General features: G+C 44.8%; 1 protein-coding gene across 3 annotated transcripts in view; it reads left to right on the top strand.

Annotated features, from left to right (window-relative positions):
• Nucleotides 1–18,672, top strand: part of PCGF2 (polycomb group ring finger 2) — a 36,906-nt gene extending 18,234 nt beyond the window's left edge. For 2 of the 3 annotated variants that reach the window (XM_048830209.2, XM_048830210.2), the window contains exons 4-10: nucleotides 2,845–2,900; nucleotides 3,377–3,427; nucleotides 3,539–3,647; nucleotides 5,661–5,709; nucleotides 7,519–7,617; nucleotides 9,067–9,147; nucleotides 14,815–18,672. In XM_048830209.2, the coding sequence (XP_048686166.1) occupies nucleotides 2,845–2,900; nucleotides 3,377–3,427; nucleotides 3,539–3,647; nucleotides 5,661–5,709; nucleotides 7,519–7,617; nucleotides 9,067–9,147; nucleotides 14,815–15,159 (790 nt within the window). In that variant the 3' untranslated portion in view covers nucleotides 15,160–18,672. The remainder of the gene's footprint in view (nucleotides 1–2,844; nucleotides 2,901–3,376; nucleotides 3,428–3,538; nucleotides 3,648–5,660; nucleotides 5,710–7,518; nucleotides 7,618–9,066; nucleotides 9,148–14,814) is intronic. The other variant, XM_048830211.2, reaches the window with a different exon arrangement.
• Nucleotides 18,673–26,846: the final 8,174 nt, after the last annotated feature.

Below are 26,846 nucleotides of genomic sequence, written 5' to 3'. Positions count from 1 at the left end.
AGTTAGACACCTAAATACCTTTGAGGATCTGTGCCTTAGACCAAACATTTATAGGGTGGATCCCTAAACTACTTCTTAAACAAGGGGCCTGACCTTTTCCCAGAGGTGCCCACATCTCTCATTGCATATCAGTCAAAGTTTATTTTTAGGCATGCAAACTTCAAAAAATTAGCCATAATCTCTTTCTCTCTTGGCTTCCCCATCTGTAAAATCGGTAGAATTATCTCAACTTGCCTCACATGAAGGTCTTGGGAGACTTGATTCACAAAGGTTAGCAAAGAACGTTGAGAGCTTCAAATGGAAGGGGCTAAAGAAGAAAGCCCTATATTTGAGCAAGGTATCTTTATAAAAGGGCAAGGTTATTTATTATATTATAGAAATAATTTTGATACATGATCAGTGACCCTGATGTTCCCATTTTTTCCATTTGTTCTTGGAACTAGAGCTGTAGCCCTGCTTTTCGGGCCAGATCCAAAGTCCTCATGACTTCCCCATTGACTTCATTGGGTTTTGGATCAGACTCTGAATTTGCATGATTAGTCACTTTCCTTTCTCTTTTCCTTCCCCCTCCATCTGAGTTGCATAATACCCAGCTGTGTTGTCAGAAATGTCAGTCATGACTATTTTAAGGACTATGGATTCTCTCCTGCCAGGTGCTTGGCACCATTCAGCACCAAGTTTCGGGATACCAATAATATGCAATGGGGTTATGACATCCCAAACACACCTGGGACCCCTGAGGACTGGTGTCCATCTGTGACACACAGTGGGCAAACACCCTGGGGCTGGAGCTATTGGATGAAATGGTTATTGATGCAAACAAGCATAATGACCATCTTGTAATTAACTAGCCAATCAAATGACAGAACTTGCTCTTACATTCACTTGCTGTAAATTACAAAGCAAATTCTATGTGTCCATGTAATAAATAATGGCAGAGAGTGGTCTGTCAATCCTATGATGACACCAGCAAGGAATTATAGATCAAAGGGACATGGTTAGGCTAAACATATCTTTTTCAAGAATAGCAAATGACTGCCCCTTTTTATTAAAGGCCTTCTATTATTAAAGTAGGAATAATTGCAAATACAACTGCCTTGTCATCATTAACATATTTGTTTTCTTTTGACACTTGACTTATGGTAATTTTTTGAAATGCAGCTATCCAATTTAGGGCAATTTCAGTATACAATTCAGGTATTTCAGTGCCTATAGATGCAAAAGATACTTAATGGTCTATACCAAAGTGTTTAAATGAGTTTGATGTCTGTCTCCCATTGAAGTCCATGGGATTTTGGAGCCTGTCCTGCTTAGGCACATCTGTCAATCTCATTAGGTACCTATTTGCATCTTTAGGGGTCTAAATGCCTTTGGAACTCTGGCCTTAAGTCACTTTTGCAAATGGGACTTAGGGATGAGATTCACAAAGATATCTGCTTGCCTGATTCCCCTGGAAATCAATGGAAATGAAGCACCTCAGTACTTTTGTGAATACCAGCCCTAGATCACTTAGGCCCTTTAGAAAATGTTACCCTCAGACAACCAAAATGTAGAACTGGTCACTTTCTGCTTTGGTTTATTTTACGTTTCACTGCTTAGTTTTTGTCCTACAAAGCAGCAATATTTGGGTTGCAAATACTGCAGAGGGATGTCAAAGCCTAAACAAAACATGGTATCTTTATAATTAAAAAAAAACAACAACAAAACCCCATGGAAACATTTCTATTGATCTTAGAGATTTGTAAAAGCTGGTGAGGGGTATTTAGGTCTTCAGTATTGCCCGTGCTAAGGGTTCAAAAATCATGAGCCAGGCTCCCCACATATCATGATTAAGGCTACAAGTTGGTCACGGATTCCAGGATTTTAAAATGATCTCCACGACTTCAGGCTCAGGCTTCCATGATTTATTGTTTGTTGTCCACATCCTGTCCGTGACTTTTACTAAAAATACTCCTGACAAAATCTTAGCCTTACTCATGATTAGCTTAACAATCATGACCTATATATTTTTAGAAGTTGGGTTCTCTGAACTTGCTTTTAGAATACACATGAGAGGCAATGGGTAGGACACTGGACTGGGACTCAGGAGACCTGCTTCTAGACTGTGAGGTTTTGTTCTGTGTTTGTACAGCACCTCACCAATGGGGTCCTAGTCCTTGACAAGGGTTGATAGGAACCATGGTAATGCAAATAAAATAATGAGAGGCCTGGTTCTGCCACTGGCCAGCTGGGTGACATTGGGCAGACCCCTCCTGCCTCAGTTTCCCCATCTGTAAAATGGGGATAGCTATACTGACCTTTGTAAAGCACTTTAAGATTGCACTTATCCATAAAACTCAAGCTAGATGGTGGTGGCTATTTTTCAGCTTTTCTCTGCAGTCACAAAGGCTAGAAATGTAATTTTAAAAAAAATGACATGACATTCTGATGTAATCATTGAATTTCAGGCATTCCATAAAACATCAAATAGCACAGGAGCTGGCAAAGCCTGGATTTTTTTTTTTTTTAAATAAGGCTACTTGCAACCTGTGTCCACGTTCATCAAAGTCAATCAGAGTTTTACCAGCAATATTTAAATTGGCACAGAGCCTATACAGTATGGTCTTGAATTCATCCGGCTGTGTTCCTTTGCAAAAGGCCAGTGCAATGTCTGTGCACTACTTAAGTCCCACGTAAGCCCTGTTTTGAGGGCTTAAATGGTGCATGAGCCTTGTGCCAGTCTTTTGCACGGGAGTGAAAGGTGCTCTCTTTTGGTTTGGCAAGGGAATGCAGACAGGTGACTGGAATGGATCCGGAAATAACTACACTGACCCACCCTGATTCATTCTTATTTGTGTCTTTCAGGTCTGACAAAACCTTACAAGACATAGTGTACAAACTGGTCCCTGGGCTTTTCAAAGGTACAGATACAGACAACAATAATCAAATCAAGTAATAATGGTGATGATTTGGGGGTAGGGCTCTGTGCTGCCCCAACTCTGTTCCTGTTGAAGTCGATCCTGTTATGTCATCGGAAGCTGGGTTAAAGCGCGTGTGACTTTGCCACCCTTACGCCCTGTGCAAAGACAAAAGTTGCACCCCTTTCACTATACCAGGTTCGTTACAGAGGTACAACCTGCTTTAGTGTGGATGCAGTTATATCGGTATAAAGGTGCTTGTTCTGGTATAGCTATTTCCATAGGGAGAATAAGCTATACCAGCATAAGACCCATTTAAACCAGCATCACTGCATCCACATGAAGGCTTATACTGGTATAACTCTATTGGTAAAACATCACACTCCCAACTGGGCACAAAACCGGTGTAGACCAGGCCTGGATCTTCTATTCTCCCTCTCTTTTCATTCTTTCTTGCTTTGATCTATCTTCTCTTGCAGATGAAATGAAGAGGCGGCGTGACTTCTATGCAGCCTATCCCATGGCAGACGGTAAGTGTCTGCAAACAGGAATAGCCTCGGTCTCTCTTCTCTTCTCCTCTGTCTTGACACTGAATACATTTTGGGAGGGGTTTAACATCTCTCTCCCTGTTCCCTGTGCAGTTCCCAATGGGTCGAATGAGGATCGTGGGGAAGTTTCCGAACAAGAAAAAGGGAACCTGACAGATGATGAAATTGTCAGCTTATCCATAGAGTTTTACGAAGGAATGAGGTAAGATTTTGTTGTTGTTGCTAAACTCCTCCTGTTCTGAGTCAAAATCTTGCCCTTTCTGGCTACCTCTAAGATCTTATTTGCGGGAATGGATTGAATCCTGAAGACTGTTCTCAGCGTTCTCGGTCTTTACTCAGGTAAAGCTACAGTTCAGATCAGTAGGAGTTTTACCTGTGTAAAGACTAAGGTGGGAAACATGTATGCCTCTGCGTAGGGCTGGCACAAGCCTTAAATACCTTAACTGCTCATATGGCCCTTATTACCATATAATCTGAGCACCTCACAAGCTAATGTATTTATCCAGCACCCCAGTGAGGCAGAGCGGTGGTGGTGTTCCCATTTTTACAGATGGAAAATGGAGGTACAGAGCGGCTAAATGACTTGCCCCAGTTGCAAAGGAAGTCTGTGGGAGAGCAGGAAATGGAGAAGTTTTAGGCTAGGGCTCTAACCACTGGCCCATCCTTCTTCTCCAGCCTGCGTATCCCTTAAGTCTCCCTTTTGCTTGCCCTCTACTGAAAGATGTGATTCATCCCTACGCAAAGTATAACCCGGTAATGGCTAGACAGATGGTGAGCTATGATCACTCCTATTGACTGGCTGTCCACTTGTGTCTGGTGTCTTATACTCGAATCAATCTTTTTGCGGCAGGGACCATTGTTTTTTGGTTCTGTGTTTGCACAGCGCCTAGCACAATGGGCCCATGGGTCCGTGATTAGGGTTCATAGGCACTATGGCATTGCATCCTCTTCTATTTATATTACCTCCGCTCTCCCCCTGCACCATGGTCCAGTTGTTTGATCTGAGCAGCTCGCCGACGTTCGGGAATTTATCATCACAACACCCCTGAGAAGTAGGGACATGTTAATGGATAAAATTTCCAAAAGTGCCTAAGACCCAGCCCCTCACAGCTTCCCTTGAGAAGACTGAACAAGTGGTGTGTGGCTGCTAGTACTCCTGCACAGGGTGAATTTCAGCCAATCCGTTTGATTTTCCACTCCTTTGCATCCGTTTCACACGCCTCCGTCCTCCCAGGGGTGACTTCTGACTTACCCTGGCGTTAACGAGAATCTGATCTAGTCTATTTAGTTCAGCGGGGTGTGGGTGGTTCTGGCTGGTTTCGAGTGGGACCAGATTAAAACTTCACCAGCTATTTAGGCAGGCCCACTTGTAGGGATCCCACATATCTCCAGCACCATGGCCTGATCCAAAGCTTATTGTAATGAAAGGAAGGACTCGCGTTGGCTTTGGAGTTGAAATGCTCTAGCCAGAGTCACCCATATACATTGAACTATACACTCACGGGTCCCGTTTCAATGGGAGTTAGGTACCTAAGCACCTTTCTCAATCCCAGCCCATGCGATTTATTAACTTCTAGGGCTGAAAATAAACCCCATGCATGGTTTGGGAAGAGACTTTGAATACTCTTATTTTCTTCAGCAGCAGAGACCCTGAGTAAGATTCTGGATCTGTTTAACACTCCCATTGACTTCTAGTGGGCCAGGGTTTCCGCCTGAGTGCTTGATTGCCCTGAAAGGGTTTCCTTGCACTGCATAGAAACAGCTGGAGTTGGCGGGAAAGATAAGCATCCAGGCTGTTCTTTCACCAGGACCTGGACACTATAGTTCTATAGGTGACTTAGAAGTGGCTTTTTACAGACTATAGAGCCTCAGGTGTGTTGTGGATGTGCAAAGACTAATTAAACTTATGAATGGAGGGCTTGTCATGTGACCTGAAGTCCTCCCTATGGAGCATTGTAGCTGCAATACACAAGCTAAAACAAAGCCCTGAATAGAGCATATTGCAGTCCCGATGCCTTTTATATGCTAGCTCTATGGCTTAGCTGGAGATGATTAGATTGTACGTGCCTCTCCACCACCGCACATCCAGAGAGAAATTAACCCTTGTGCCATGACTGCCTTGGCAAGCTTAATATCCCCTCTCCGGGGCTAAGGGGGTGACTTTATTTTCTGTTACTTTTTTACAAAAATGCTCCTTCTGTCCCTTCTTCCCTAGAGATGAAAAGAAAGGGACGATTGAAAACGGGGACGTGGAGAAGGAAAAAGTAAGTGCTGCCAAGCTGATCGCTTAAAGAGACCTGCAGGTAAACAAAAAGAGGTCCCCGTCAGTGCGTTGCTCTTCCCCTGGGAAGGAGGCAGCGGAAGGCAGGGCTGATGCTTCCTGCACCAGGGCAGCTCCGTTCCGCTAGTGCATGCACTAAGGTTTGTGCAAGTTCCAAAGATCTTGAAGCGGAAGCCACATTTTGTTTCTTTTGGCAGGGGGTATGAGACAGCAACAGATGATCAATTCTTTCCCCTGGCCTTTGAGCTGCTGCTCCTCCTGTCCCAATCATCCTGTCTCCAGTTCTCCCCTGGGTTTTACACATAAAGAATCAAACTTATTCCAAGAAATGGCTTTTTATGAAGGTTGGGTGCTGTTCAAAGGCCTATGACCGATCTATGCGTTGGGGCAGATAAGTCAGAACTATTAGTCTCATGGTACGGGTGAGGAATCTGAGAGGCAGAAATCAAGGCCCACTTTTTCAGCAGGGCTCAGTGACTTCGGGTGTTTCAGATTTTGGATTCCCAACTCTTGAACATACCCTGCTACTCTCCCAAAGCATGGACTTTTTGCCCGGATCTTCAAGAAGTATTTAGATGCCTAACTCCCAATGATTTCAATTTGAGGATCTGGATCTGACTTTCAGAGGGACTGAGGCCCTGTCGCTTTTATTGATTTCAACTACAATCTGGGGTGGTCTTTGCTATTTACACAACAATCAAGGAACCACACAGACACAAATTCTCTGGCCTGTATTATACAGGAGGTCAGACTAGATGCCATAATGGTCCCATCTGGCCTTAAAAATCTATTAATCTAAATAATGGTGTTTGCCGTATATACACACCATGCAAGGATTAGCTATATAGATGCTACGGCGCTGACTGGGTTCTGGCAGCTACTAAAACAGAACACAGTGAGCATCACTAGAGAGCTCACAAACTATTTAAAGGGATACCATCCTATTCCTATTCACCACAAGGACCCTCTGAAAGGCAGGCCCAAGATGTCTCAAATTGGGCATCCAAAAATCAGTGGCCACTTTTGGCAATTTAGGCTCCCAGGCCCCAGCCCCACAAAGCACCTCTGTAACTTTAAGGACAATTAGTTCTAATTCTTTGTTGGGCCAGGGCCTGAGTGAACCTTGCCCAAGGGCCACAAGCCGTGTGCTGGATGAGGTTAGAACTCAAGACTTCCTGGCTCCCAGCTCTGTGCTTAGAGCAAATGATCTGAGATAATTCTTTTTTCCCTGGAGTTTGGGAATATTAACCCTGATAGAAGAAAGATGAGCTCATATTGAAACTGAAACATTAGTAAGGAGGAAATCAACGCAGACACACATGTGTAATCTGTTTGTCTCTGTATAAATATAAAAAGACTCTGTTGGTTTTCTGGTTATCTAATAGGGGCTTTTCTGCTTACACTGTGCAGCCCTTGAGAGATCGAATGGTCTGACCGGTTAGCAAGATATTTCTTTTGTTCCTATGTAATGGGGTGTGAGTCATTTATGTCCCAGAGGCCTCAGAGTTAAAAATCAGTCCAATGTATTTTTTGACTGCTGCTGTTTTCTCTGTGAGGCACTCTACCCACTGCTCCCCACCCTGGTGTTACAGAACCCAAACAGCATAGATTGCAGCAGAGCCCTTTGCGCATGACCTGCAAGTCTTTCATGCCCCCCTGCTCTGTTTGTGTATGATAGATTTACAGCTGCTCCTGTACGTATTTCATCCCCTCTCCTGTTCCAGCTGCTCAGCTCTCAGTAACGCTCTTCCCTTCCCCTCCTCCCCCTGCCTTCCCTCTGGTCTGGCCCCAGAAGAACGGTGTAAGGTTCCTCCGGTGTCCTGCTGCCATGACAGTCATGCATCTGGCTAAATTTCTCCGCAATAAGATGGATGTTCCCAGCAAGTACAAAGTGAGTAGCGAGCGACTGGCAACTGGTCCTTGGTCACTGCTTGATCTCCTGACCTCCGTCAGGGTTCCTTGCAGTGCGTGCCCACTGGTGCGGCACCCCTTAGGCCGGTTGTCTTTTTGGATGGCCGTTTATTACATCCACGGAAGGTGTATGAGCATTTAAACAGTGGGCCTGCTGGCTTTGGACAGTCCCTTCTTACACCCCTCATTCTAAATACACACTGGGGTGCTTGCTGTGTTCAAAAACCACATGTCCCCATTCTCTTTTCAAGAGAAGACTTAATGTTGTTATTGTTGGATATACTTAGATATTAAGCTCTTTAGGCCAGACCCGTTATGTTTATACATCACCTTGCACAACAGGACCCTATTTGAGACGCTATTGCAATACAAAGCTATATTATGTATGATGGGCATTATTGTAGCACCTCAGGACCCCCACCAAGATTGCAACCCACTGTTGCCTAGCGCAACGGGGCCAGATGAACAGCTGGTGTCAAGTTGCATCACTCCATTTGAAGTCAAGAGCCTTGATTTGCACCCGTTGAGTTGCTGCCCCCATCCGTTTCAGAAGAAGAGCATTAACAGAAGGAGAGCGTATCTCAGAGAACCTCCTCCCTTTCCCCCAAAATAAAACCAAACGCAGTCTTGACACTCCGGGAGCCCCGCACCAGCGCTGGAAATTCCGATCTGAGACCTCCCCAGAAACAGACATTTCTTTCCGGAGATTTACTATGTGTTTCTCTTACTGAAAACACACACTTCTTTAAAAGCTTGGCTGTTGTCATAATACTACTTAGCACTTATTCACCCTTCTGTACAAACATTTGCTAATTAAGTCTTGCAGCCCTCTTTTAAATAAGCATCCGCCGCCTCATTCTGTACCCATGGGGAAGTTAGACTTGTCCAGAGCTATTCAGCAAGGGTTGGACCTCAATCCGCTAGACCACCTTCACCTATCCAGTCTACCTAACAGTGCCTTCTTCAGAACGATTCTGACACTGATTCCCAGGGCCTACCAGGAGGGGACCTGATGTGGGTACGCTGGACCCGATTCACTGCATTTTATATACAGCCACTCTGATTCGGTAGTATTTTTACATTCATTTTGCACTGGTGTGAAGACTGGGCGAAGTGTGGGGCAATGGTTAATTCAGCCCCTGACTGCCTGATGTTCAAAAGAAGCTTAGAACCCACTTTGGCACCAAAGTAAGTGGCCAGATTTTCAATAGAACTCAGCTTAGTGGGTGTTGGGCTCTTAGGAAAATCTGGTCTAAAGTGGGAATGGAGCACTATGAAATCAGATCCTTATTTAGATGCCTAAATGGAAGCTGAGCTCTGTTGAAGAGGAAATCTGACCCTTCTGTCCAACCATGGATTGGGAAGCAAGCTATTTGATTTTGCCCTTGGGACCCCTGGGGAAAGATTCACTTTGGTCTGTATTTATCAGGTGGAAGTTCTCTACGAAGATGAACCTTTAAAGGAATATTACACGCTTATGGACATCGCCTATATCTATCCTTGGAGAAGGGTGAGTAAAACTCCCTCTTCTGTGCTGGAAGTATCTTTGTCATTTATTGAGAAGCAGTGTGGTCCAGTGGGCAGGGCAATCACCTGGAATCTAGAAGACACGGCTGCCAGCCCTACCTCCATGGGTCACTTCCCTGTTCTGTTTCCCTTCCCACCATTTGTCCGCTTAATGTCCCATCTCCGAAGCTTAACGTCTAGAGCAGGAGGCCTCGGAGTTACTACAGAGAATTCTTTCCCTGGTGGCTGGCTGGCGGGTCTCGCCCACATACTCAGGGTCTAACTGATCACCCTAATTGGGGTCAGGAAGGAATTTTTCTCCCAGGGGAGATTTGGCACAGACTCTGGGGGTTTTTCACCTTCCTCTGCAGCGTGGGGACACAAGTCACTTTTTGGTCTGAAGTAGTGCAAATGGTGGATTCTCTGCAACTTGAAGTCTTTAAATCAAGATTTGAGGATGTCAGTAACTTAGCCAGAGGCTATGGGCCTGTTGCTGGAGGGGGTGGGTGAGGGTCTGTGGCCTATAATGTGCAGGAGGGCAGACTAGATGATCATGATGGGCCCTTCTGACCTTAAGTCTGAGTCTTCAGTACTGGGTTCCTCTCTCTCCCCCCATTCGTGCAGCGCCTAGCGTAAGGGAGCCCTGATCTCTGTTGAAGTCCTTAGATGCTACTGCAAGACTCCTAATGATTAATACCAGTTAATCAATACTAATTTTCAGGCAATAACTCTGCCCCTTTGCAAATGAAATATTTTTGTGATGACCAGGTGTCTTTTCAGTAGTAGATAATGACAATAGTTAGGGGGAAGGTTTCAGAAGGAGAGGTTTATTCTTCCAAAAATATCTTGGACCTCAATTTTCTGGACATGCTGGGCACCCACCACTTCAGCTGCAGCTAATGGGCGCTGTGGGGTGCTAAGAATCTTGCCAAATCTTATGATTTTATAAAATGATTTGGTCTAAATTAGCTGTTACAGCTCAAGAGAGATCTTGGAGTCACTGTGGATCGTTCTTTGAAAACTTCCACTCACTGTGCAGCAGCAGTCATAAAAGCTAACAGAATGTTGGGAATCCTTAAGAAAGGGATAAAAAAGAGACAGAAAATATCCTTTTGCCTCTGTATAAATCCATGGGACACCCACATCCTGAATATTGTGTGCAGGTGTGGTCGTCCCATTTCAAAAAAGATTTATTGGAAATGGAAAAGGAAAAGGTTCAGAAAAGGGCAATAAAAATGATTAGGGGTATGGAATGGCTTCCATATGAGGAGAGATTAATAAGATGGGGACTTTTCAGCTTGGAAAAGAGACGACTAAGGAGGGGATATGATAGCAGTCTATAACATCATGACTGATGTGGAGAAAGGAAATAAGGAAGTGTTATTTACTCCTTCTCATAACACAGAAACTAGGGGTCACCTGATTACATTAATAGGCAGCAGATCTAAAAACAAACAAAAGGAAGTATTTCTTCACATGCCACAGTCAACTTGTGGAACTCCTTGCCAGAGGATGTTGTGAACCCTGTTACAGTCTTGGCCTTCAAAAAAGTAGTAGATAAATTCACGGAGGATAGATTCATCAATGGCTATTAATCAGGAGGGCAGGGATGGTGTCCCTACTCAGTTTGCCAGAAGCTGGGAATGGGTGACAGGAGATGGATCACTGGATGATTCCCTGTTCTATTCATTCCCTCTGGCATTGGCCACTGTTGGAAGACAGGAGACTGGGCTAGATGGACCTTTGGTCTGACCCAGTCTGGCCATTCTTTTGAAGAGGGACCATTGCGAGTCTGACCTCCTGTAGAACATGGGCCACAGAACTTCCTACAAATACGTTCTAGAACACGGTTGTGGATAAAAGCTTGAAAATGTGACCATGAAAGGCAAAAGAAATCAGAAGGCAAATTTTAAAAACCCCCACAACAAAATCTAGTTTATAAAAATCTCGTGATTTTGGGGGCTTGACTTGTGATTTTTGACCCACCCCACCCCCACGTTAGCAATACTGTGTTCAGCGACTCTGGAAAAAAAAACCCAGGTCCCGACTATTACCCACTGCCCCCACACCTGGAACGGGGTTGTGGCTGACACTTCCAAAGGGGCATCAGAAGGAGGGGAAAGTGCAGGGTTTGAAAACTGAGATTAATCAAAAAACATGTTTCCCTTGTTGACACTTTCTCTGCTAGCACATTTAATTAGAACCAGGTGCTCCGAAGAGCCTTGATTCATGCTCCCAGGCCGCGGTGGGGCGAACTTTCAACAACAACCCTCTCCTAGCCAGACGTAGCTGCCCTGCACAAATCAAGTTTTGTTTGTTTGTTTGTTTTGTTTTTAAAGGGGAAAAAGGGTTTAACGTTAGCCTTCTAAGTGATCGTTTCAAATGAACTCTAGCAGCTCTAGATTTCACCTTTTGTGGCTTGAGTCTTTAAAGTGCTTCAGCTCCAATTCAGGAAGCTCAGAAGGACCCAGATCAATGGGAGTTATGCACCTAAACACCAATGAGGATCTGGGTTAAAAGTACCGTTGAAGTCAATGGGACTTCGTCACATGGTTAAGCTGCTCTGTATCTAAGGAACTTGTCTGGCCCATATCACTGTAATGTCTGGATCTCACAATCTTTAATGTATTTATTCTCAGCAGCCTGGTAGGGAAGTACTGTTATTCCCCTTTTACAGATAGGGAACTGAGGCACAGATGTACAAAGGTATTTCAGTGCCTCGCTACCACTGAATCACCATTTGAGGCTCTGGACTTAGGCACCTAAATACCTTTGTAAATCTGGCCCAGAGAGATTAAATGTCTTGCCCAAGGTCACACACAGTCTGTGGCAGGGCAGGGTCTTGAACCTAGGTCTTAGGTTTGTGGTCTAACACCTGGAACATCCTTTTTCTCCTAACACAGGATCGATAGATTGGCCACAGATCTAATCTAGTCCAATATCCTTTCTCTGACAGCAGTCAGTAGGACATGCTTTAGAAGAACAAAATTCCCCTAACTGCTAGTAGTTAGAGATTGGCTTAAATCCTTGTGCATTTAAGCCCTTCTTAAATGTTAATATACACTTTGGAAGAGAGACTACCTACTTATTTTATCTGTGGCTGTTCTTGTTATCTATGTAAACATCAAGTCCTTGTTTGAATCTTGATAAGTTTTTAACCACCATGACATCATGTGGCAATGAGTTCCACTGTTCATTTGTGAAAAGATTATTTCCTTTTATTGCTTTTGAATTTGCCATCTTCTAATTTTATTGACTTGTTCAAGTGCTTTCCTGAATAGGAACACATTTTGAACAGGCATGCATTGCCTGAAGTGGGGGCTTAAGCACATGCTTACCTATTGATTTCAATGGGACTCCCCATCTGCTTAAAGGTAAGCATGTGAATCTAAGGGCTGTGCTGGACCAGTACTCAACAGTTCACATGATAAAGCCCTGGCTCCTTGAGAGACCAGCTAGGAAATTTTAGAGAGTTTTCAGTGGGATATTTTTCACATTGCCACTTGCCAGTGCGTGGGTTTTAAGATGCATGTCCATTTGAATTCCTGAATCCTTCATCACTTATTTCTGGAAGGCAGCCTGAAAATCTTTTCCAGAGACTAGCTTTTAATCTTTCATGAACATCTAAATTCTTGAGCCAGCTGGCTCAGGTCCTGGAAAGACATCTCAGAACTTGAAATTTTACAGGTGTGCCTGGAAAGAGCCATTGGAAATTCACGGGAAAATAAAACAATAAATCCTATATCCAAAGGATTGTGCACTTGCACAATGGGGCCTCATTCATCAGTGCCCTGCACCTTGTGTAGTCATTCAGACTAGTGGGTGTTGAACACCATGATTCTGGTGTAAAAGGCTACACAAAGTGCAGGACAAGGGAGAACTGTGACCGTAAGATTCAATCCATTTCCCACTGAGAAACCAAATGGCAAATCGTCCATTACAGCCAATGAAAGCATGTTGGTGCCTATAATTTAATATTTCACTCATTCTGCCCTCCACTCTAATATCCAAGTACTGAGATTTATTTTATTTGAGAAAAAAATTCAGACTATTTCAGTCCTGTGTTTTCTCTTTAGCTTCATTCTTAGCTCATAGTTTGGATATCCAGCCAGCCTGTGGAACTCACTGGATTGTGTATTATGGAAAAAGAACATAATGTCCTATAACAAACCATTTAAATGGTTAGTTAATGAGACAATGGCACAGTCCATTCATAGAACTTTTTAACCACCATCATTATTACCTCAAAACTTTGTCAGGCAAGATATTTTGAAAATGTTTGTCAGAACTTAGAACCTACCTGTTTGCAGATGTTTCTTAATAATACGTAGTGCTTTTAATTCCTAGATCTCAAAGCGTTTTATAGATTGCAATGTTTTAAATGACATCGACACATATTTTAAACAGACTAATATTAATAAATAGTCTGTCTGAATTAAAAACAAAACATGAAACAGATCTGGGTTAGATTTTGAACATGCCTTGCTACTCTCCCAAAGCATTCAGCAACCAGAACTTCAGTTTTGTTCCAAGTATCAGGGGGTAGCCGTGTTAGTCTGTATCCACAAAAACAGCAAGGAGTCCAGTGGCACCTTAAAGACTAACTGATTTATTTGGGCATAGGCTTTCGTGTGTAAAAAACCCACTTCTTCAGATGCATGAATAAATCTGTTAGTCTTTAAGGTGCCACCGGACTCCTTGTAGTTTTGTTCCAGAGCTTGAGAACTCCTAAAGTTAAACTGATAAGGAGAATTGAAACTGACCGGTCTACTTACACTGCTAAAGCCGAATGGAATATAAGAGGGGAAAAAAGGAAACAAATTCATAAACGATAAAGTTAATATAAATTCAAATAGTTTTAATAATGAGGTGTTATTAGCAGCACAGGTAAGGACATGCATTTGGTTTAAGTAGGATTTTTAAACTGATAGGAGAGGAATGGAGATAAAGGAACACTCTGTATGCATCTATCTTCAGAAGATGCTAGCATGAACCATTTAAATAGTACTTCAACTTCAGATTTTGTTTTGATGTTTGCCATTTTGAGATTTTTACAACATAAGCTTCTGTTACACAGTTCAGTTAATTTAGGAGAATTAAACTTAACTATGGAGCCACAATAGCGATGCCATAATAACTGGACTTTAGACAATCATTGTATTGAATTGTGCCCTGATCTAGCAAAGGACTTGGGACAGATTTAAGCATGGGTTGAAACGCTTCTTTGAATTGGAGCCCTGGTTGAGTTTTTAAATATGAAGTTACACCCTAGGGTATAGCATGCTCTGGTGTCAATTCAGTTTCTTTACACTGACGATTTTAGGGGCAATGTTCCCAGGAACAAATGGCAGTCAGATGCCTAACTCCTGTTGACAGCTAATGGGAATCAGGCACCTTGGCTACCCCTTTATGCCTTTGAATCTCTCCCCCTTTAGCTTCGCTTCTGAGTCCCAAACTGCTGTCCCAGACCTGAAGAAGAGCTCGTGTGGCTCAAAAGCTTATCTCTGTCATCAGCAGAAACTGGTCCAATAAAAGATATTATCCCGCCCACCCTGCTTCTTTAATATCCCAAGACCAACAGCTACCCTACCTCTGTCCAGACTAATTGGTGTCGATATCAATGTGATTGTCTCTAAAAACACTCATGTGAACATCTTTTGTCTCCCTGTAGAATGGGCCTCTCCCTTTGAAATACCGAGTGCAGCCAGCTTGCAAGAGACTAAAACTGTCCCAGCCTGCAAACTCTGAGTGCACCAACACCAGCGGGGCATCCGAGTGCGAATCCGTCAGCGACAAAGCAAACAGCCCAGCCACCTTGCCCGCCACCTCCTCGTCCCTGCCAAGCCCTGCCACACCTTCCCACGGGTCACCCAGCTCCAACACCACCACGCTAAGCATCCCTGCCCACCCCAGCACCCTGCTCAATGGCACCTCGAACTGCCACCAAATGCCACCCTCCTCCAGCAGGGGGCGCAAAATGACTGTGAATGGCAGCACAGCATCCGCCTTGACCTAGAGGGGACCCCTGGGGCGTGACTTTCCATTTTATATATAAATATATATGTGTATATAGGAAAAAAATTATACATACTTATTTTCTATTGATTGACCAGATTAATTTAAAATGCAAATAACAGACACAAAATGTGGTGGAGTATTTTTTAATGATTTTTTTTTGTGTCTTCAACTTATGGAACTTGCATGCCATGAGCCCAAGTTTAGGTAAAAGCTGCAGCCCCTTCATTTTCTGTACCTTCGGTCACCCCAGGAGCTACTGGACTCGATAGTAACGGATACACAGGTAACGGCAAAGCACAGGGACCGAAAGCCTCAATCCTCGCCGTAAGTGCATTTGGAGTTCTGCCACTTTCTTCCAAAAGGATGAGGCTTCTCCAGGCATTTCTTAAGAGTCACGTCTGATGTCATGCTTGCGTCAGCCTCGCCAACCCCCTTTCCTGACTGGTTTAGGGATGCAGAACCTAAAAGCAGGTGGTGTGTGTTTTGTGCATGTGGGCAAGCAGGAAGGGGGTCTTACAGCTTTGTAAATCCTGCAGCTCTTCCGCTATCCAAACTTTCATTGACGTTAAGCCAGAGGCTTGCCTGGAGTTAGGGCCACTGGCTAAAATTTCCAAAAGGGCCTAAACGATTTAGGAGCCCCAGTTCCACTGAAAATCAATGACCTATGTGATTTAGGAGACCAAATCACTGTGGTGCTTTTGAAAATGTTACCCATAGGCTATTTCCAGAGCAGCCTAGGGGATTTAGATACATCTACCATTAATTTAAAGGGAAGAGTTGGTCTGATTCCCCTCTCCCACCCACAAGAGTGCACACAGCCCCAGTTGAACCCAGCAACAGCTGCAGGTGTTATGCACTTCTGAAAATCAGGTCCCATGAGTTTCATTTTTCAAAAGAAGTCAGGGCCAGATTTCTGAGAACATGGCAAAGTGTGTTGTTCCCCCCCCCGTAAATCTTGCCTGTATGCATCTACATCCCCTAGCCTGCTTTAAATTTCTCAGTCAGAGGCGCCTTCCCTGGGTCCCTTTAGAATGACAGCTTTGCCCACAGCCTTGTTGCAATGTCTTATCTGATCATCTTAACAATCACTGGGTAGTCTCCCAGGAGAATTTCCATCCCTCTGTAAATACATCCCTGCTCCTGTCTTCACTTCATAATGATGTTCCCCCTAAATTTCTGTGCAGTGGGGCAGGAAGGGTGAGAGATCTCTGCTTTAAGGGCCACCAAAGCACATTCCATTTGGAGGTGGACTTGGCGAAGGGATCTAAAGAACCCAGGAACTGGTTTTGCAAAAGGATGTGGCTTTGTCTCCCCCCTGTAAATTTTCTTCTCCTTTGCAGAGTAGATTTCTAATGACTATTTGAGGCTTCGATCCTGCAAAGATTTAAGCATGTGCTTAACTTTACACACTCCAAGCAGTTCCATTCATTAAGCACGTGCCTTAAGGGTGGAACGTTCAAGAGGATCTAGGCAATTTAAGAGCACAAGTCATTGATTCCCCCTTACCACAACCCCAAAGGAGGCCGCGGGATCTAGCCCCTCAAGTCAACAGAAGCTGGGAATCTCTCCTGGGCTCCTTAGTCATTTAGGGCTCTTTTGAAAATCCCACTCTAAGACTTTGCAGGATGCGGGTTTTAAGTAACAAACACCACCTTCAAAACAGGGAGTACTCACTCATTGGACCTATAGCAGCATTTCACATAGCCTCAACTTCCATGAGTTTGAAATAAAGTGAGTGGGTGGGAAAGGAAGAGAGTTAGGGCCCATCCCACCAGGAAACCAGCATTTCAGTCCTTCCACTGTGGTGATGGTTACGAGGAGTGTGGGTTTTTTGGTGGGGTGGCCAAGATGATGCTAAAACTAAGAACCAATGTATTTCCCCATCAAACACTCCGCTCTCCATTTCTTCCTCCTCAATAAGTCCTTGCTTGCTAAAAAGATTAAATTTGGCATTTCAAACCTTCATTTTAGATCTACCCTATCCCACCATCTCCCCTTCATCCTCCTCATGCTGGATTTTAAAAAAATAAACACAGTGCCTTTAGAAAGGTGGCTTATTTGTGAAAGGGTCAGGGTCGAAAAGAAAAGAAAAGTGTTTTCGTTAAAAAGGCTTGTAGCTTTATAGTGTCTGGTGCTGCATTTTGCTTATATCTTGTGTTATGACATTGCCCCCATGCAGGGGGCGAGAAAACGCACAGGTCCCATTGCAGAGAATTCTCTTGTCATCCACTAAAGATTTCCTTCCAAGCCGCAGCAATCCTTTTCCTTTAGGGTAAGGGTGCATGAGTTAGCACGCATTGGGGGCGGGGTGGAAGGGAAGGAGTAAGTGTCTGCATTCTCAGAAGCACACGTTCTCTTGGGCCTCAAGAAGCTTATTCCCCTTATTCATTCATGGTGGAATGAATTAATAAATACATAAATGCCTGCAGATCCCAGGAACAGGAAAATTCCTGCAGGGGACAGGAAAGAGTCAAACTGCTAGAAAGGAGCTGGGTTTTTTTCTGCAGGGGCCACGTGTAGAGGGGGTGGGAAATCTTGAAGGCATATTGAGACCGACAGGAGTGGGGAAGGGAACTGTGTATACAGACCCTGACTCCACAAGGTCAGCGAACATGGATTTTAAAACAAAACCCTAAAAGTTTTCTCCCAAAGAATTGAGAGGCATAGTTGCTGGGAAAAGCCAGCATGAGCAGAGAGCCCTCTGTGCAAGTCATTCTTGGTAAGGCTCTAGGAAGCTGGGTAGGTTACAGTTAAAGGACTTTCTTCCAGTGGAGACCTCTCCCTTTGCAGCATTGTAAGGGAGGGATTAATGGGTGTTATGCAGTTCAGCGTAGGGTGAACTGGTTAACTCTGAATTAGACGGGGCTTGGGACCTTAACTTCTTAGATACCTTTGAGAACATTATCCCCAGCAAGAATGAGGGATCTGAGGGGCAAAGAGAATGTACACTTTTTTTGGAGGTGGAGGGTGGGTGGGCCATCCAAATCTCCCATGGAAGCAGCCAAAATGGGCAGAACACATCTTCGGTTGGGTCATGGGGGGCAGGTGTGGGGGGAGAAATGAGGGGCAATTTGCATGTATTGAAGATGACTCACTGCGGCCATGCATCATCTCATGGGAGGAGAAGGCACACAGGGTAAAGAGACAAAAGTTGCCATTGTTCTTAGTCTTTCCATTTCTGTTTCTTCCCCTTCTATTGGCTGGGGCTGGACTGCAAGCTCAATTGTTTTTCACTGGGCTTCATGGGTTGAAAATATTCACCGGACTTTGATATCCCTTCTCCTTGTACATAGGCCAAAATGGACCAAATGAGGCACTTCCACGGCCTCAATTTTGGGGATTTGTTCCTCACCCCCATATGGTACAAACCAAATTGCTCTGTATGTTTGCATCCTGTATGATGTTTTAATGTCCAGTAATATATTTGGATATTCATATATCGTTATTGGTTAAACATTTGTATAACTATACAGCTTTGTAAATGTAATAAATGCTGCAGATTGTCCTTCAACTTGTCTGTGTGTGTGCAGATCTAGCCATCAGCCCGCCTATGTCTGTCCAGTTACCAGCCTGTCCATCAATCTGTGTATATCCATCTGCCATCCTCTCCTTCCCCCATCAATCTGCTCTGTAAGTCAGCCTGCCCATTCTTCTACCTATCATCCATCCAGCCTCTCTCTCTCATATGCAATCCATTAAGCCTAGCCTATATATAGACTTCACCCATGCATCTGAGATGCAGTGAGGTTTGACACATTCATGTTCTTTTAAGATTTAGTCACTTCAGGTGCTTAAAGTTAGCCCTAGCGCCCATCCTACCAGGTCAGTAGAAAAAAACAAACAGCAAATAATGCCAGTCTTCCCTGTCCAACCCTTCCCAAGTGTACCCCTCTTCTCCCCTTCCACTCGGCATATTAACAAGCTCTCCCCTTTTTTGACTGCTATTTTCACCTGGTTTAGCACACCTCCTTTATTCAGTATTGCAAAGTTAGAGCTCAGTGGCTTTGTCTTAACTAGGGAAAAGGTTATTTTGGGAGGCAATATGGGTTAGTGGATAAAGCACTGAACTTGGACTTGAGACCTAGGGTCTATTCCTGTCACCACCACCAGGTGACCTTGGACAAGCCATGCCCTCTCCCTGTGCCTCAGTTTCCTCACCTGTAAAAAAGGGGATACTGGTGGCTGATGATAACTTCATGACCCTTTTAAAAATGCTTGGAGAGCTATAGATGAAAAGTGCTACATAAGAGCTAGGTATTATTATGTGCTGGGCTTAGTCACCATAAGCTGGCTAAATCTGGCCTAAACTGGATCACTTTTCCTTGTCTAGACAAAGCCTAAGTAGGTTTAAGGGCATTTATTTGTTAAATCCAAAAAGATCTGGGGTAGTCTGTTGCTGTCATGACCCTAGTATGTAAGGCCCTGATCCTCAAAGGCATTTCAGTACCTGCCTCCCACTGAAATCATGAAAGTGACTCTCCCAGGCTGTCTAGGGCAAAGCAGAAAATGTAACCCAGATCTCCAGGATCCTCATTAAGTGCTTTAACCACAAGACCCTCCTTCTCTGCTAACTTTTGGGGGAAGAAGGGGGGAGAGGAGGAAAAACCCCTCCACACATCTTTTCCCAATAAAAGATTATTTTTAAAAATTGGTTTTGTTCCCTCTGCTGCCTTCTCCCCCCGTTTGCCAGACAGTGACAAACCATAGTGTTCTCACCAATACAAGGAGCCATAAATCACTGTGGGGGAGGGGGGAAAAATAGAGTCCATTTTTTGAAGCTAGATGGCACCATCCCTGGCATGAATGTATCTGGGAACCAACCTTCCCCAGTAAAACTGCAGCCATTTCCCCTCTCTGATGGAGTTACTTGCTTTCAATTCTGGACTCTCCTTCCACCACAAGCCTCTCTGGCAAATCACTTTGTCCTTGGGACATGGCAGCAAAGGACCAGGGTCTTCGCTGGTGGGGGAGTGGAGGGGGCAGATGATCAAAGATTAGCCTCGCAAAAAGCTACATTATAAACAATTTGGTCCCTGTCCTCCTCCAGTAAAGAACTTATACGAGCCATTTTAGTTCCTGCCTCAGACCTCTCTGCAGGACAGCAGGGCTTTCTTTTTTTCAGAAATGCATCCAGCACAGTTAATCATAGGAGGGGAAGAGTCCCCTGCTTAGCCAGCTGCTCAGCACCTCATCATCAGATGCATGTCACTGGGTGCTTGATCCAGGATTCACACGGGGCTGAAAGCCGCTGAACAAAACTGTTTGCAGGGCCTATGACAGAAGCCACGCGTTCAATCTGTTGCTATTACGTCAAACCAGGGGTGCCTCTGTGCTCACGCCTGGGGGCCAGACTGGCCTGGATTCGGCCCCCAAAGCAGGGGTGAATATTTCAAGATTCCTCAGGTCATTTAAAGCCACCTAAGGAAGGGCCAGATTTGCCAGGGAGTTTAGCAGCTCTTGCGAGCCAAGTCCTCAATCCTACAGAAACATCCAGGCTAAACTTGATCAATTGAAGTAGGAATTAATCCAGGCAAGTCCTACAGTGCTGTGCATAAAGTCAGACGAGACAATCATACCACTCCCTTCTGCCTTTAAAAAAAAAAAATCTATGAATATCCCCATTGGCTTCAATAGGTCTACTCGTCTGCTTAAAGCTAAAAACACAACACACGCAGGGCCCAGGCCTTGTTTAGGTGCCTAGATGGGAGCTGGGTTCTTTGGAAAATCTGATCCTCCGAGGCTAATTTTCAGAGGCTCTTATTTATATTCCTGTACTTGACTGGGAGCTCCAGTCCTGAGCTAGGATGCCAGTGTGCAAGGTGCTGTGCAAAACCAGACCAAAAAGATGGGCATTGTTCATCAGAGCTCATTGGAATGTTGATTTTTTTTTTTTTAAAAAAACCTGATATCTTTCTTTGATGTTTCAATGTGAGGAGAACAGGATATTTTATCTCCCCAGGACAAATGTTTTGTTTCTGTTTGCCGAGCCCTCCTTCATCAGATCTGGTACTCAGCACTTCTGGAAATCAAGCCGTGATCCTGCAAACGTTTACACACATGCTGAATTTTACTGCAACAAATCCTCCAAGATGACTCATGGGAGTAAAGGTAAGTACATGCAGGATCAGAGCCTATATTAGTGTTAACAACAAGGAGTCCTTGTGGCACCTTAGAGACTAACAAATTTATTTGGGCATAAGCTTTCGTGGGCTAAAACCCACTTCAAGTTGAAGCTCTCCCTGATTTGAACGTGGCTGGCCCGTGTTCTAGAACCAGATTTTGAAGAACGCTAAGCACCAATCAATGGGGCCAAGGTTTCAAAATCGCTCAGCTCACGTAAATAAAAGGCTAGATTTTTCAGGAGAGCAGCACACATTGGGGAGCTCAGTTCTTGGGAAAAACTAGTCACCAGGCCCCGATCCTTGAGGGTAGCGGTATGCTGAGAAGTCCTGGTGACTGCATGAATCCCAAATCTCTTTGGAGGTTGGGTATGAACACACCCTTCAATGAATATAACTGTCCGGATGAGTTCATCAGAGGACAGTAGGTTTGTCTACACTGCAAAGAAAAGCTCACCAGCAAATTTCAGAGTTTGGGGGCAGATCTACTCTTAAAATGGTGCATCAACACCCATGTAGCTTTCCCCCTGTAGCACTTAAGTGAAGATGCTTCTATGCCGACAGGAGAAAGCTCTCCCGTCGGTGTAGTTAATCATAGGACTGGAAGGGACCTCAAGAGGTCATCTAGTCCAGTCGCCTGCACTCAAGGCAGGACTAAGTATTAGCTAGACAATCTCTGACAGGTGTTTGTCTAACCTGCTCTTAAAAATCTCCAATGATGGAGATTCCACAACCTCCCTAGGCAATTTATTCCAGTGCTTCACCACCCTGACAGGTAGGAAGTTTTTCCTAATGCCCAACGTAAACCTCCCTTGCTGTAATTTAAGCCCATTGCTTCTTGTCCTATCCTCAGTGGTTAAGAACAATTTTTCTCCCTCTTCCTTGTAACAACCTTGTATGTACTGGATAACTGTTACCATGTCCCCTCTCCATCTTCTCTTCTCCAGACTAAACAAACCCAATTTTTTCAATCTTCCCTCATGGGTCAGGTTTTCTAGACCTTTCATCATTTTTATTGCTCTTCTCTGGACTCTCAATTTGTCCACATCCTTCCTGAAATGTGGCGCCCAGAACTGGACACAATACTCCAGGTGAGGCCTCATCAGCGCGGAGTCGAGCGGAAGAATGACTTATCGTGTCTTGCTAATACATCCCAGAATGATATTCGCTGTTGCAACCGCCTTACACTGCTGACTCATAGTTAGCTTGTGGATTTAGTTAATCCACCTCCCCGTTGACACAGCGTTGTCTCGAAGGCGGGGGGTTAAGGTCAGAATAACTACGTCACTCCCGGGTGTGGACTTTTCACACCCCTGAGCGATGTAGTTATACCGACATGGGTCTGTAGCGCAGCCCTGACCTGGGTCAGTTGACTTGGGTTCATGGGGCAAAAACTGCAGCATAGCTGTTCGTGGTCAGGCAGGAGCCCAGGCTCTGAAAGCCGCCAAGAGGAAAGGGTCTGGGAGGCAGGGCTCCAGCCCAAGGAGGAACAGCTCCGCTGCTCTTTTCAGCCCTGCAGCCCATGCCCAAGTAATTTGGCCCTGAGCTGTGAGACTCCATGTTGCAGGTTTCTCTTTGCACTGTAGACGTGACCCTGGGAAAAGCTAGTCTGAGAACTTTGGGTCTGTTGGCTAAAGAAACTTGAGGCTGTGAGCCAAGAAGCCACTCCTTTTGTTCCTGGTTCCTCCTTCATTCAGAGAAGCAGGACTTTACTCATTCCTTGTAGGCAAAAGAGAGATTTTCTTTGATGCTATCAGACTCCATCAATTTCTATTTCCAGCTGGAACATCCCCACCAGAGCCTTCAAATCAAACTAGCAGCTCCGGTCAAAAAGGGGCAACAGTATTTAGGTGCCTAACTCTCATTGAAACCAATGGGAATTGGGCTCCTAAATACCTTTGACCTCCGACCTGGGCCGGAGCCCCTGGCAAATCTGATTCCACATCAGGAGCTTCTTTATTGGAAGCCACCATCAGCAGCGTTGGTGGGTCTTGGAAATCAGGAGCAGGATTTCAGATTCAGTGTGTGTGTGTTTCCGCCGTGAAAGCCCTGATGTAATCAGAGCTTTGCAGTCACTGAAAGGACTTTAAATTGATGAGTAGTGTTGGCCAACCACCCAAAGAATGCTCATTAGTGTTAAATTCCCTGTAATAGTCCTTCTAGATTTCACTTAATGTCAGAGGCAGGCTAAGCCATTCAATAGCATCCAGTGTCCAACAGGAGAACTGGGTGGGGAGAGAAAAGAAGGTCCATACAGAGAATATACCATCAACTTGAGGGAACTTTCAGCAACCATGTCACCTACATTGCTTTTAAAATCCAGTCCCTCCCCTGTGTAAATGAGCATTAGCTGGGAAAAAAGCTTTAGTCAAAAAGAAAAGGAGTACTTGTGGCACCTTAGAGACTAACCAATTTATTTGAGCATGAGCTTTCGTGAGCTACAGCTCACTTCATCAGCTCATGCTCAAATAAATTGGTTAGTCTCGAAGGTGCCACAAGTACTCCTTTTCTTTTTGCGAATACAGACTAACACGGCTGTTCCTCTGAAATTAGTCAAAAAGCAAATCCCTCTGTTGGGTAATGAGGACTGATTTTTGGGATGGGTTATCCTTGACGAGAACGCTTAGGAATGAAGTGCTGGGTGGTCCAGAAATCAACACTGTTAAAATCTCAGCCTGTCTCAGGTTGTTAGCACCTATTAACGCAGCCAGGGAGAGGAGATTATCTCTTTTCTTTAGAGCAGATCTCTATTAGGTGCATTGCCAGCTCCCTAACACTCCCAGGGAGGCATCTAAGCATATTTGAAAATCCTTGTAGAGACCAAAGGTATTTAGGGTCTAACTACCGTTCTGGATCTGGGCCTATGCCCCTATATCCACAGGTGCTAGTGTAATGCACACACCTCCTGGGTGTGGTGTTCTGTCCCACCTAGTGGCACCGAGACATGAGAAAGAGATGAAGTGAGCTGTAGCTCACAAAAGCTTATGCTCAGATAAATTGGTTAGTCGCTAAGGTGCCGCAGATACTCCTTTTCTTTTTGAAAATACAGACTAACACGGCTGTTACTCTGAAAGCAGATATTAATGAGTTTGTTCTACAGCCTTGGCTAACAACCAGTTGGCTTTTAGCTCATGCATTAAGCTCCGGAGGCCCCAGGTTCGCTCCTGCCTGCCGACAACGGGGGGTCTGTTGGTGTTACACAGAGCTATAGGTTCTAGGGGTGCTGTCACACCCCTGGCTTGAAGTGGTTTCCATCATATACAAGGTTCACAGTTTGGTTCAATGGCTCTCAGCACCCCCACTATAAAAATTATTCCAGCACCCCTGCCTATATCCATCTGTAGGCACCTAAATACTTGATAAACTTGGCCCTAAGGCACCATTTTTTGTTATGTGATGTACAATGAGATGAAGCCAGGTTTTGTGGGAGATAACCGAGGCTGCAATCAGGGGATGTCTGGAAAAGATACCCCAATAGAATATTTAACAGTGGGCTCTTCAGTCTAGCAGAGAAAGGTCTAACACAATCCAAGGGCTGGAAGTTGAAACTAGATACATTCAGACCGGAAATAAGGCATACATTTTTAACAGTGAGAGTAATTAACCACTGGGACAATTTCTCAAGTGTCGTGGTGTATTCTCCATCACTGACAATTTCTAAATCAAAATTGGATATTTTTTCCTAGACGATCCGCTCTGGGAATTGTTTTTTTTTTTTTTTGCGGGGGGGGGGGGAAGAGTTCTCTATACAGGGGGTCAGACAATGATCACAGTCATCCCTTCTGGCTTAGAATCTATGAATAAAGGAAGGAGATTTTTTTAAAAATAGTATTTTAAAGGCAGAGATGAATCGGTGAGCAGACTTTATGTTGTTATCAGTGAGGGTTTCAGAGGGAACAAAGTTTCTTCTGTAGCCACTGGTCTGGGAATGTAACAGATCTGAGTTAGAAACTAGACTTGCTGATTACCAGATCAACCTGCAGCCCAGCTCTGGGAGGAATATGGAAACTTTCCCTGCCCCACAGTATTATTATTTAAAAGTTCTGGACATGAAATTAACAATGCTAGATCTTAACATGTCAAAACATTATATTAAAAATAAAAATAGTCAATAATTAATAACAACACATGCTTCAAAAATACTTAACAAGGGGAGAGCCAAAAATCTTCACCCTCTGAAAAGTTTGGATTGAAACTGCTGGATTTAAGTGAAGGTTTGGCTTAGAGAAGTGGCAAGATGGTGGGTTAGTGGATTCAGGGAAGGTTGTTGGTTAGAAGCCCAGGAAGGGGAGAGGCTAGCAGAAAAGGGGAGTTGTAAAGAAGGGAGACCACGCAGACTCGCTTACCTGACAAACCCAGAGCTTGCAAGAATCAGAGCTGCGGCGTGAAGGAACCTGGACAGAGCTGGATCCACCCCCTCAGCTAGCTTGTCCGGTCAGGGAGGAGACGCTTTGTGCAGATGGGAGGCACACACGTGTTAATTAGAGACTACACAGCTGGGTAAATCACGAGCAGCCCCACGAAAGCGAGTGGGGATGGATTCACGCTGGATTTTCACTGGTGCAAATGGGAGCAGAATTCCAGACCCAAAAGTTTGAAACAAGTCACCCTCAGCAATAACTCGTGGTTAATGTCATCACAATGGCGTTTAGAGCATTTCCCTGGGCAGGTCTATACATGTCCCAGCTCACAGCCTGGTTCTGCGATTTATTCCCCGCATAATGCACGGAAAACAGTGTCGGGAAATATTTTATTGGGGGGGGAGGCAATCTATTCTTTTCTCCTCTTCCCGTTTTCCCGTCTCGCCCTGTTCCCTTAAACCCCACCCACAAAGGGAAAACCCGAAAGTGAATCGATTTGGTCAAGGAGTCGATGCTTTGGTGTGTTAGCCCTCTTCCCCAGCAACAGAGCCAGGCAAGATTTAGAGTGGGGTCTTGGCTTCCCCCCCTTCCCTTCTCCCACCTATTTTTCTTTCAGACAACTCATGGATTGCCTCCCACGTGAGCTGCTTGTTAATTTCAGGTACACATTTAAATCCGCCCCCCCGTATAGACACAATACCTGAGTGCGGGGTTAGCTGCTGTCGGGTGGAAACTGTCTAGAGGGGTGGAACCGCTTCAAGACACAAACCACCAACCGCTCTTGGCGGCAGAAACAGCCTTCTGGGGAGCTGACAGCTAGATAGGTGTCTAGACACTGGAGACAAGCTCGGAGAAAGCCCGGGCTTCTTCAAGGGACCCCACTTGTTAGGGGGCCCAGAGGGGAGCGAGGAGCAATGGTCTCAAGTTGCAGTGGGGGAGGTTTAGGTTGGATATTAGGGAAAACTTTTCACCAGGAGGGTGGTGAAGCACTGGAATGCGTTACCTAGGGAGGTGGTGGAATCTCCTTCCTTAGAGGTTTTTAAGGCCCGGCTTGACACAGCCCTGGCTGGGATGATTTAGTTGGGGATCGGTCCTGCTTTGAGCAGGGGGTTGGACTAGATGACCTCCTGAGGTCCCTTCCCACCCTGATCTTCTCTGATTCGAGCAATTCCCGGTGTAGGGAGAACTTGATTTCTTTTTCTTTC

The sequence above is a fragment of the Caretta caretta genome, chromosome 27 (genome assembly GCF_965140235.1).
Source record: "Caretta caretta isolate rCarCar2 chromosome 27, rCarCar1.hap1, whole genome shotgun sequence".
Classification (NCBI taxonomy): Eukaryota; Metazoa; Chordata; order Testudines; family Cheloniidae; genus Caretta; species Caretta caretta.
This window is presented reverse-complemented; position numbering and strand designations above follow the sequence as displayed.